We start from the raw sequence: 12195 nt of genomic DNA, 5'->3' as shown, positions 1-12195 counted from the left end.
GGGCAACCTGCATCCCTTTCAAAAGAGTGGAACTATCTGTAGCGGAGAACATTGTGATTATGCTGGTTTTAGAAGACAGCTCCAGGACCTGATAATGCCTTATCCTAACTCGAGCAGTTTGAAAAATGCTCAGAAGCTGAAAGGAAGAATTCGGGGCCTACATAGATTTGGTTAAGATTAAGGAAATTTTGAAGTCCGTCAAATGCCTTAAAAAATAATTGTATAGGCTACACTATCCCTAAACTCCTGGACCAGTGTTATCATGCCGTTTCTTCTTTGAAAAGTCACAGAGGGAACTTTTAGCATGCAGGAGTGGACAGTCCTCACACAGGACAATGGGGACAAAACATTTAGCAGTTATAGGACATGAGGGCAAATTTAAGACAAGGGAGATAACTCTTTGATACATGCAACATAAGGATAACATTGCATAGGAAATTATCTTTGAAGTTATATGTAATTCTTTGAGAAATTCTGATTTGTTGGAACTTGCAAGTATTCTTTTTGATTGAATGACCCATATTATGTTTGTTTGTTCTTCAAGACTCACCAGGCTGGACAGCAAGCTCAAGCAGGACAGCAAGCTCAAGCAGGACAGCAAGCACAAGCAGGACAGCAAGCACAAGCAGGACAACCTGTTCAGGCCCAGCCCAAACACTGATCAGTGTTAAGGGAGTACGCAGATGACTGATCTATTCTCTCTCATCCTTTTTTTTTTTTTTCTGCATTTGACTCCTTTTTTTTTTCTTTTTTACTTAGATGTAAAATAACTTTTTTTTTTAAATGTCAAATTGCATGACTTATTTTTCTTTAAAAGGAAATGTCCATTCTAACAAGATTGGTGGATTTAAGTGTTAATTTTAAGAATATTAGTGTTTGGATATATATGACTTGTACTAGCAGACCTAGGATCATGAGACAATTAGACAAAAAAAGTGGACAAAGCTATTTGTTTTGAGATTTATCAAGATACAATGGAATGATTGAAGTGTGCCATCATATGGACATACGTCACATCAGAGCTGATCATACGAGTCTTTAATAAACACTGATCAAGAGTACAGGTCATGAAAGCCCTTAATATTTCATGTGATTTCATGAAAAGACCTGCTTTGATGTTAGTGTACTGATTACAATATATTGCAATACAGAATGATGAAAGATTTCTAAATATGGTATCAAGTGCATGTGTGCTAGATGATGATGTCACAAACCCATTCTAGTTGTATTCAACTTTGTAAATGGTGTCAAGACCTAATTAGTAGTTTAAAGACTTCTAAGTCCAGTGTTCTAGTTTGATATATCGTGAAACAATTATTGTTGTATTACTTTTGTAGATGTTTTTCATAAATAGTCGAACATCAGTGAAGGGCCAAAGACAAACTGATCTAGCAAACAAAATCACATCTGTATACCTATGGTTTCTTATGTGTTAATAGGAACAATAGATCTTAGGGTTACAGTTTGCTGTGGAGTATGTAGGTTTTAAGTATTACTAAACTAGAGAATATAGGGTTTAAGTATTACTTAACTAGAGAATATAGGATTTAAATATTACTTTACTTGAGAATGTAAGGTTTAAGTATTACTTTACTTGAGAGTGTAGAGTTTAAATATTACTTTACTTGAGAATGTAGGATTTAAATATTACTTTACTTGAGAATGTAAGGTTTAAGTATTACTTTACTCGAGAATGTAAGGTTTAAGTATTACTTTACTTGAGAATGTAAGATTTAAATATTACTTTACTTGAGAATGTAAGGTTTAAGTGTTACTTTACTTGAGAATGTAAGATTTAAGTGTTACTTTACTTGAGAATGTAAGATTTAAGTGTTACTTTACTTGAGAATGTAAGGTTTAAGTATTACTTTACTTGAGAATGTAAGATTTAAATATTACTTTACTTGAGAATGTAAGGTTTAAGTATTACTTTACTTGAGAATGTAAGGTTTAAGTATTACTTTACTTGAGAATGTAAGATTTAAATATTACTTTACTTGAGAATGTAAGGTTTAAATATTACTTTACTTGAGAATGTAAGATTTAAGTGTTACTTTACTTGAGAATGTAAGGTTTAAGTGTTACTTTACTTATGAATGTAAGGTTTAAGTATTACTTTACTTGAGAATTTACGATTTAAATATTACTTCACTTCAGAATGTAATTTAAGTATTAGGTTTAAGTATTACTTTACTCGAGAATGTAAGGTTTAAGTATTACTTTAGTGAGAATGTAGAGTTTAAATATTACTTCACTTGAGAATGTATTGTTAAAGTATAACTTAATACAAAAATATAGGGTTTAAGAATCACTTTTCAAAAGAACTTCGAATATAATGACTTTCATCACTGGAAATGTTTGCTTTAGCTTTGAACTCTTCAGAAACAGACCTATAGACAGTATGAGAGACCTCTTATCAAATATTGATTCATAAGATTACAGTAATTATCCTAATGTGCCTTCAGTTGCTAACAGGCTTGAATCACAGGTTCCTTAACAGATTACCAAAAATATTCAGAAATATTCCTTATGCTGTGTACTTCAGACAGATAACATAGAGCTGTGGATATGTGAAAAAAGACTTTTATGCTGCAAAAAAAAGTTATTGAATGATGGGGTAACATAAATGACCTCTATTTCTCTCAATTTATATTCAAAGTTATTATACTTAAATGATGATATATTTGAATTATTATAGTTCAACAACTCATTCAGAAGATCCTGTATGTTGGAGAGCTGTTATGATTTTGTTACGCTCTAGTCATTCACAGAAGGACTTGTATGGAGACATTTACGGTAACACATCTACTAGAGACATATCCTGTTGTTATATGGTAGCTTCAGAGTGAGGGAGTGTGACGGTGATCTATACGAGAGAGAGAGAGAGATGCTGTAAAATTTATTAAATATATTTATATGATATTTCTATACATATTTATATTACATTATTACACAGTTTGTGTTTCTCTCTAGCAGGATTTTTATTGAGTTATGAGGCTGATATCAGATAGATTTTTTAAATAATTGAATTAAGTATTTTATGAAATGTTTCATGTAGTACAGAAAATATTACCGTTATCATACATTGTAGAATATCAGAAAATTGTAGAACAAAATATCTCCGTTGACATTGACATCACATAATAAGATATGGAGAGAAATGATATTGTGAAGGATACATGTGTTATGAACACAGATAATAGAAAAGTATATTGATTTACCTGTGAAAAATGTTTTAAATGCAGTTATTGAGATTGATAGAGTAGGTTTGAAGTGGGTGTTTTATAGTTTTGAAGTTTATTTTTTCCAGTGACCGGGTTACTGGGCATTAATGAAGTCCGATAATTTACAATTAGTGGAGTGATCTTTTACAGAAGTCTTTGTAACAGAGGTTATTATTTCTTTCAATGCCTTTGCCCCGATTCCAACCCAGAACTTGCAGTTCACTTACCTTACGCTAAACCTATTGAGCTGAAGAGAACATTTCATCAGTCAAGGAGTCTATTGTAACTAGCATTTACCAGAGTTAACATAATTAATTTCTAAAATAGAAAATTTAATACCTGATTTTATTTTTATTTTTTTATAATCGAGTAAAATAATTTTGTTGTAACTTATTGGAAGTTTCTTTATCAGTATTTTTGGATTGGTTTTAGTATTTATACCATAATTGTAATTCATGGTTCACATTTTGCAGTATTTTTGATATCGTCTGATCTCGGAGGTAACTGCATCAGTTCTTAACATAGTTTTCTATTTTGAACAAATCTAACCTACCTTCACTAGTCATAGTTACTGATGGATTATTAAAATGTAAGTTAATTTGAAAGAGTTTTACATAAACAACAATGAATTTATTATGTTAAGTAAGTGTTGTGTCTTTAGCAGCAGCCTCTGTACAGGTATGACTTATATTCAGCATGTAAGTACAGCCGTTTTAATTTTATTGATAAATTATTGGAGTATAATTTTTTTTCGTGTACATTAGTTTTTCAAATGATTCCAGTGATTCTTGAAATTGTTGTAAATTGATTTTAAATTCAATCATTTGAGAAATGTGTGATGGGATGTGCGTTGTTCAAACTGATGATACTACAGCATAGACGGTGGTGTACAATTCTTTAAAGTTTCATTCTCATATAAAGAGCTTTTGAAAAGGCTAGCTTACTCTGAGATTATAAGATAGAATAAAAAGATGTCCCAAAATCTCACGGGTAAGGCAATTAAAACTGCTTTAGGGTTGACTGGATAGAACAAATATTAACAATGTTCCACAGTACAGGGTAGTTTGTGTGTGCATGAAAATTACCTTGTATTAAAATGTTTTGTGAACGGTACATCACCATGTTGTAATAGTGTCCTTAATATACAGGTTTTTTTTTTTTTTTTTTTTTTGCAAAAACCACTTGAATAACACTGCCATAAGAATAACCTGTACTGTGTTATGTCAATCGTGTTAGTAAGAGTGAGTACATGACCCCAATTTTTGTTCTTGCCCCAGTATAAAGTGCCTAATTTGATGTTGTGTGTACTTGCTCTGGTTCTTGTCAGTAAGTGAAGATGTCAACATTTTTAGTTTAGAACTGTTAAGTGAATTCTACTTTAGATCTGCAAATTATTTTACAATTAATAATTTTAATTTGAAATATGATTAATACTACCAATGTGATAATGTTGAAATATCTAGAAAAAAAATCATGCGACTAGTTGGGAGTTAAAATCTGAGAGAAATAAGCAGTAATCACTGTTGTTGTATGTTGGTGAGGTTGACATAAATATATGTTTACCTTCTTTTGAGAATATTACCCTTATCCTTTTTAAACGTAATTAAACTGGGTGTGAATATTTACAGTTTCTCCATATTTACCTCAGAACAACATTGTATAGAAATCTCCCATCCACTAATCAATCTGATAGTAAATAGTGAAAAAGTTATGTATCACAGTTGTAATGTTAATTGTTTTATGTGAGAAATCATTTGTCATCCCTGGGCAGGTGATTGATTAAATGTTATTTTGCCAAATATAGAAGTAGCCTTTACTGAGAATAGTCTGTAGTCATAACACTTGGAATAAGACGGTACATATATATCACTACTTTACCAAAATTTTTGTAGGAGACATGTATTTTGTCTGCTGCTAACTATTTACAGTATTACACTAAAATTACATGTGTTCATTTTGTTAAGCCAAGAAATAGTGAGTGAATTTTTAATAACCTGGTTTTATCTTTCTGTTATTAATAAGCATGATTGTTTTTGAACATAATAATTTGTAAATGGGAAACATACTCTGTGTATTTCAATTCTAAATGCTATGCCTATTTGTGGAAGTTTCAATATTTTTTTTTTTTAGAAATTATTCCTTCCAGAAGAAGGAATGGCTTACTGGTTTGGTATTGTAAACGAAGTTGGCAAATACTTTACAGATATGATGAAGTATCACTGATCATTTGTGATAACAAATTATTGTTTGTATTGTATATGCAGGTACATATTATGTAATGCAGTGCTGCAAAATAATGTTTTGCTTCGGCTAATTTTTGTGTTGATACAGTTGAATTGATGGGGATATCTTAATGATAATATCTTTTCTCTCAGATTACACATTCAAAGGGATTTGTAGATAACCTTGACCTTCAATGATATCTTTTGCTTTAATATTTTCTTTGTATTTCGGAATTTTCATCATGGGGAAAGGTACATTCCATAAAGCATTATCTCCCCTTGTTTAATTTACAAGTGTCATGTTTTTCCGTTTGCTTAGGTAACGGAATGTAACAAAATAAAATTTAATAAAATAATATTTTCATGTTGTTGTCTTTTATGAATTGTTGTCTTGAAGTCAAGATGAAAGATTGATTTAACCAATTTATGTTTATGATCCTAAAGTTTATTTTATTAGCTAGCCTTGCCTGAAGTGGATATCGTCCAAAACTGATATGATGTATGCTTGAGTGACGGGAAATCAGTTTTTGTATTAACGGTGAGTCTCCGGTCCATGGGGCTACAGGAGTGGGCTAGTTATCAAATTGTTTGTCATATTTGAATTTTTTTATTAAATGGCTGAAAAGCTGAATTAGCCAGGTGAGCGATGCAGACCCATTGGGCCTCTTGCATTTTTTTTTAGGTTTATCCGATGATATATTCATGCTTCATCCGTCGTCGTCCGCCGTGCGCCGTCCGTAAACTTTTCATTCAAACGACTTCTTCTCAATAATTGGAAGGCCCAGGCAACTAATATTTGGCCTGTAGCTTGCTTTGATGAAGCCCTACCAAGTTTGTTAAAAAGAATGACCTTGACCTTCATTCAAGGTCACAGGGGTCAATTGTCTTAAAATCTTCAAACGACTTCTTCTCAATAACTGGAGGGCCCAGGCAACTAATATTTAGCCTGTAGCTTGCTTTGATGAAACCCTACCAAGTTTGTTCAAATGAATGACCTTGACCTTCATTCAAGGTCACAGGGGTTAAATGTCTTTAAATCTTCAAAGGACTTCTTCTCAGTAATCAAAAGGCCCAGGCAACTAAAATAAGGCCTGTAGCATGCTGGGATGAAGGACTACCAAGTTTGTTCAAATGAATGACCTTGACCCACTTTAAAGGTCACAGGGGTCAAATATGTTAAAATCTTTAAACAACTTCTTCTCAATAACCAAAAGGCTCAGATTGCTGATATTGTGCCTGTGGCATGCTGGGATGAAGGGCTAACAAGTTTGTTTAAATGAATGACCTTGAACAACTTTCAAGGTCACAGGGGTCAAATATGTCAAAATATACAAAGGACTTCATCTCAATAAGCAAAAGTCTATGAGTGCCGATATTGGGTCTGTAGCATGCTGGGAGGAAAGGCTACCAAGTTTATTTAAATGAATGACCTTGAACAACTTTCAAGGTCGCAGGGGTCAAGTATGTCAAAATCTTTAAATAACTTCTTCTCAAATACTAGAAGGCCTAGGGGGCTAATACTTGGCCCATAGCATGCTGGCATGGAGCCCTACAAAGTTTGTTCAAATGAATGACCTTGGCCCACTTTCAAGGTCACAGGGGTCAAATATGTTAAAATATACAAAGGACTTCATCTCAATAAGCAAAAGTCTATGAGTGCCGATATTGGGTCTGTAGCATGCTGGGAGGAAAGGCTACCAAGTTTATTCAAATGAATGACCTCAACCCACTTTCAAGGTCACAGGGGTCAAATATGTTAAAATATACAAACGACTTCTTCTCAACAAGCAAAAGTCCATGAGTGCTGATATTGGGCCTGTAAGATGCTTGGAGGAGAGGCTACCAAGTTTGTTCAAATGAATGACCTCAACCCACTTTCTAGGTTTGGCTTGCTTTTTGTCAGATGACCGTTAAGGCCCATGGGCCTCTTGTTATTAATTTAAGTGCATACAAACTAAATCATCTGAATTTCTTAATACAATTTAAATTTTTGAACTATACAAGTTAAGGTATCACCCTAATGAAAACTCACCGGACTATGTGATGCTTTTGGTCTTTCATCCGGCACAAAAGATGGTCACTATGCTAATGCAGGTGCTCCGATAAATTCATACAGTAAGCATGAAGCTATATAATGACTATGGAATATTTTGGACCTGAAGTGAAAATGATGGTAGCCTGATGGCTGCATGGACTCAAATGTGTTAAAACCTTATGTATGGGAAGAGGTAGTAAAAAACGAAAACACGACAAGGTAACGACTGTTTAGTCTGGCCAGTCACCCGTGACGACTATGAATAGTGTGCACGTACCCACTCAGCCCAGCCAAGTCTCTGGTTACACCAGCACGGTCATACGGAATGCTCATGGAGAGTTATATTATCCTCCTGTCAAGCCATTACATGTTCAATCATCCTGTTCTCCATCATCTCCTGAGACATACATGTGTGTGTCGCAACCGAATGACTAGATACTGCACGCCCCCTCGACTCTGGAGAGTACAGTACGACCGGCAGGCTCTATTAGTGCAAAGTTCGTGAGTAGAAAAGACTGTGACAGGGTCTTGAAAGCAGCTCTGGAGAAACATTCCAGTAAACCACAGTGTAGTGTCGGTGTCCTCAAGAAATAAATGAACGACGTTGACATCTTGTCCTAATATACAAAGCGACGGGTCAAAATGTAGGCTTAACGGTAACAAGCTTTTCATCGATGGGGTGTGCCAATATCCCCTGCCACTGCAGCACCTTCCTCCACAGCACGCGCCTACGCCACTGTATACACCATCACATCTAACAAACAGCAATCCTCCGATGCAGCCAAGATCAATGTCCAACATGCGCCAGCAGTCATTTATTCATTGACACCTCACATCAATATAGAATATACCACCTCCCTCCAACACAGGTTTCACCTAGGGACATGCTACGTGAGGTTCTCAATTCAATAACAATTTCAAAATATCCGTGCTTAATGTATGTGGAATGAAATCTTAATTGATTCATACAGAATTTATCGGCATGGTTAAATCTAATGAGATTATTGTATTTGTTGAAAGTAAAACAGATAATTTGGATATAATGGAAGTTCCTGAGTGTTATATGCACCATGCTAAACATAGGTAATGTAGAGAAAATCGGGTGGTATTATAATAATATACAAAGAAAAATCTAAATCTTTATTGAAATATCTTAATACTGAATCTGAATATATTCAATGGTTTACACCGAAGAAAATGTTACTGCAGATTGATTTTCATCTATTAATTGGTGCAATTTGTATAACCCCCTCCCCCACCCCTCCAGAAAACTCAAAGTATGATAATGTTGATGGTTTTGATCTAGTAAATGGTGTTATTTATACACCCGAAGACAGCTCAAAGTATGCTAATGTTGATGTTTTTGATATATTACTTGGTGTTGTTTATATAACCAACCTATCCCCCTTCCCCCCTCCCCCCCCCCCCAAAAAAAAAAAAAAAAAAAAATTAAAAAGCTGACGTTGATGGTTATGATCAAATTGAAAGTGAAATGATTCAAGTGGTGAAGGCAGACTTAATGGGTGACTTAAATGCAGAGAACAAATTTCGTCCTGATTTTATAATCCCTGGCCCTAATTTTGTTGACAAAATTCATATTGTTGAATCTGTTATACGTTTGACTTTAAAAAACTCCACATTTAATGTTCCACTAGAAAGACACATTGAAGATAAATCTAAACCAAATACAAATGAATTGAACTTTGTAAAAAAAACTAAATCTGCAGATAAATATGTTAGTATGAAAACTTGTAGTGATACAAGCTTAATTAACATTTTGTCAGCAGATGTGTTTTCAATCATCAGTATCCTTTGTGTCGCTGATTTTGATACTGTTCTATCCGATGTTAACTCTAGAATTGCTCAATATATAATTACGCATCAAAATACATGTACTGAAGTGCCCATCCTAAACACTATCCATACTGATAATACAAAAATAACTGCTAAACATGTTAAATGGAGATGTAATCTTAAACAAGACCTTACAAAATCTCTTGAAATGAACTTACTAATTAAAAAGTTGAATCAGTTAAGTGAATCCCAACAGTCTGTTAGTGCACAAACTTAAATTAATAATGTTGTTGCTGAAATAAACAAAATATTTACAGATTCTTGTGAATCAGTTTTTGGACTTTTAAAATGAAAACCATATTTTTTGCCCAGATGCCAGTGATAACAAACCATGGTACACACTGGAATGTATGATACAATGGGGAAAATTCCACACTGCAAAATGCAATTATAAGTTAATGTTTCAGTCACAGGAAAGGGTTGAAATGGCTTTTAAATAGATCAGTTATGTCAAATAAATAGATAATGATACTGCTTTAAAGTAGATTTGGTCCTATCAGAATGTAACAGGCTGAATAAAAAGTGCTTGAAACATTAAGAACAACAGAGACTTCAAGTCAATTCGATACTAAAATGGTATGATGATATTGAAAATAGTAGCTGTTGTCAAGTGGACTCCATTTTTAATGTTTACTTTGGAATGGAAAAGTATCTTTTGAAACTGAACCGTAAAAACAGAAATATTATGTTCATCCAATCTTCATTTACCAGTAGAAACATGTAGATGGACAGAAATTCCAGGAGAATATAGAATTTGTGATTTTATCTGAGGAAGTAGATGATGAATTTCTATTTAAATATAATAATCCAAGTGTTTTTCAATTAAGACAAAAATTCATTCCGGAATACTACTTTACATACCAAAATTTACATAAAATGTGAAGGGTATGTTTACTGTATATAATGTTCAATTACTCAATAATGTTAGCTCATTTATTGGGAAAATAGATTAATTACAGTAAGGCCATTCTGTGATATAAATTCTTTTCTTTTTTTATATATATACACAATGTAACTGCATTGTTGTACCTGCGTTTTTACTACCAGTGTAGATTTGACCATCCTGTATTGTCTGGATGATCTCTTGTAGCACATATATATGTGCATGGGTGAAATAAAGACACTTGAAACTAAATCAACTTGTCTTTCCTCATGAAAATTCTTTTGAGAATTTGCCGACTTGAGTTTGGCTACTAATTAAACCCCGGTGGTCAATTGCAGCACATGTGATATGATCACAGAAATTAACGACCGAAATGATGACGAAGAATCAAAGTTTCTTGCTAAATGATGTAATTTCAGTACACAAAACAGACCAAACGAAACAATATGAAACATCACAATATTCTTTAAAACCATTTTATTAATCCAGTTTTACGTCCCTGATCATACTGAAACAAATACCACAACTAGACAACAAGTAGAAAGTGTTAGCGATGCATTAACTGTTAGGTTAGTTAAATAACTTCCTCTTTCATACAATCTTGTTACATGCCAAGTCAAGGTAATCGACCAGAACTTTAAGAAAACACGCTCGATCTTTCCTGATCTAGTCCAATCCGTCAAATTTAGTCAGTGACTGTAAATAGTTCCACCCATACAGATGTTTCTGTCTGACGACACTCCCTGGTCATCAATTGTAACGAGGACCTTGGGTATTTGATAATAGGTATACTTTTAGTAAGTCTGAACACTTTAGGGTTCGTTTCACACAACATTTTACACTTTATTTCACGGCTCCATGAAGAATTTAAATGTCCTCATCATCGTCACTGGAGTCTGCCAATGCGGCGCGCACCCCTCTTGTCATTATTTTCCACTTTCTTTTTCTCTGAGCGTCCGTCAGTTCAAAATTTGCGTTTTCCAATTTCAAATCTTCACACTTTTTACAAAATTCACTCATTCTATCTTTAATTGGGCGCTTTTTCGCTTTTGTCATATTACCAACCATTTTGCCGACACTGTGAAAAGATGGCAACTGTCTGACACCAGGTGACAGGGAAGACATACCGTTGCTACTACCCAGGTTCTGTGGCACGAGCAACTGACTCATGGTACCAAGACCGTCCGAATCTAATAAATGGGAATATTTTTGTTCACTTCGTTCTCTCTTTTCCTTTCGATCTGCTAACCACTGACGGAATTCATTTCTTCTTCGTACAAGAGGATCTACTCGTTTGAACTGAATTCGCGCCAGAGCGATTTTGTCCTTGTCGCTTTTCTGATCTTGCATCCACGCCATGAAAGATTTTTCTTTGCCATCTGTATTGAAAAGATCGCTGTCTGAGTCGTGCTCTGACTGTGAATCACTACTAGCACAGGTGTTTTCCTCAGTTTTACTTGTCACAGCTGCGATCTGGAGATATATTGACTTCTTCCTCTCCAAAGAAGGGAGACTTTCTTTCTTGATGTTACCCTTCTGCTCCGGCACGGCAGCAGGTTCCACCTCCTTATTTTGTATGTCTGTTATCACTATTTGCGTGGTTTGTGGTACCATTAGAGATTTTCGAGATTGGTTATAATTTGGTGTCCGTACTGGTACAGGTGAGGGCTGTTGCTCGCCATCAGTCTCCTGGTCAGACTCTCCAGGGGCAGTGCGATGACGTCTTAGGCCTTGGCGGGCCGATTTCTTTGGGTCCCTCCCGAGATACCTGTGTGGGGGACGACAAGATATTTCATCGTGCACTGACTTAAGATTTTACACAAATAAAAACAACTTTTCTTTAATATTCTTTATAAATTAAGTGGTATAAATTACGAAAACGATGAAGATGCCAACGTTGGCAGGAGTTGTTGTGAACCGCGGACAGTGGACAGATTCTGTTTCCAGGTACAGATCCTTTTGTTTTTACTAGAGGAA

General features: G+C 34.5%; 2 protein-coding genes across 3 annotated transcripts in view; one reads left to right on the top strand and one right to left on the bottom strand.

The window, feature by feature from the left end:
• Positions 1–2147, top strand: part of LOC132552228 (nucleobindin-2-like) — a 32882-nt gene extending 30735 nt beyond the window's left edge. For both annotated transcript variants that reach the window (XM_060216374.1, XM_060216373.1), the window contains exon 12: positions 545–2147. In XM_060216374.1, the coding sequence (XP_060072357.1) occupies positions 545–661 (117 nt within the window). In that variant the 3' untranslated portion in view covers positions 662–2147. The remainder of the gene's footprint in view (positions 1–544) is intronic.
• An 8938-nt stretch (positions 2148–11085) lies between these two features.
• Positions 11086–11832, bottom strand: LOC132552227 (uncharacterized). The gene has a single exon (XM_060216372.1). The coding sequence runs from the start codon at positions 11830–11832 to the stop codon at positions 11086–11088; it is 747 nt and encodes a 248-aa protein (XP_060072355.1).
• Between the last annotated feature and the right edge of the window lie 363 nt (positions 11833–12195).

Source organism: Ylistrum balloti, unplaced genomic scaffold (genome assembly GCF_031769215.1).
Source record: "Ylistrum balloti isolate Yb309-2 unplaced genomic scaffold, AGI_CSIRO_Ybal_v1 Utg370242, whole genome shotgun sequence".
Classification (NCBI taxonomy): domain Eukaryota; kingdom Metazoa; phylum Mollusca; class Bivalvia; order Pectinida; family Pectinidae; genus Ylistrum; species Ylistrum balloti.
Note: the sequence above shows the minus strand (reverse complement) of the source record. Positions and strands in the feature narration are given on the sequence as shown.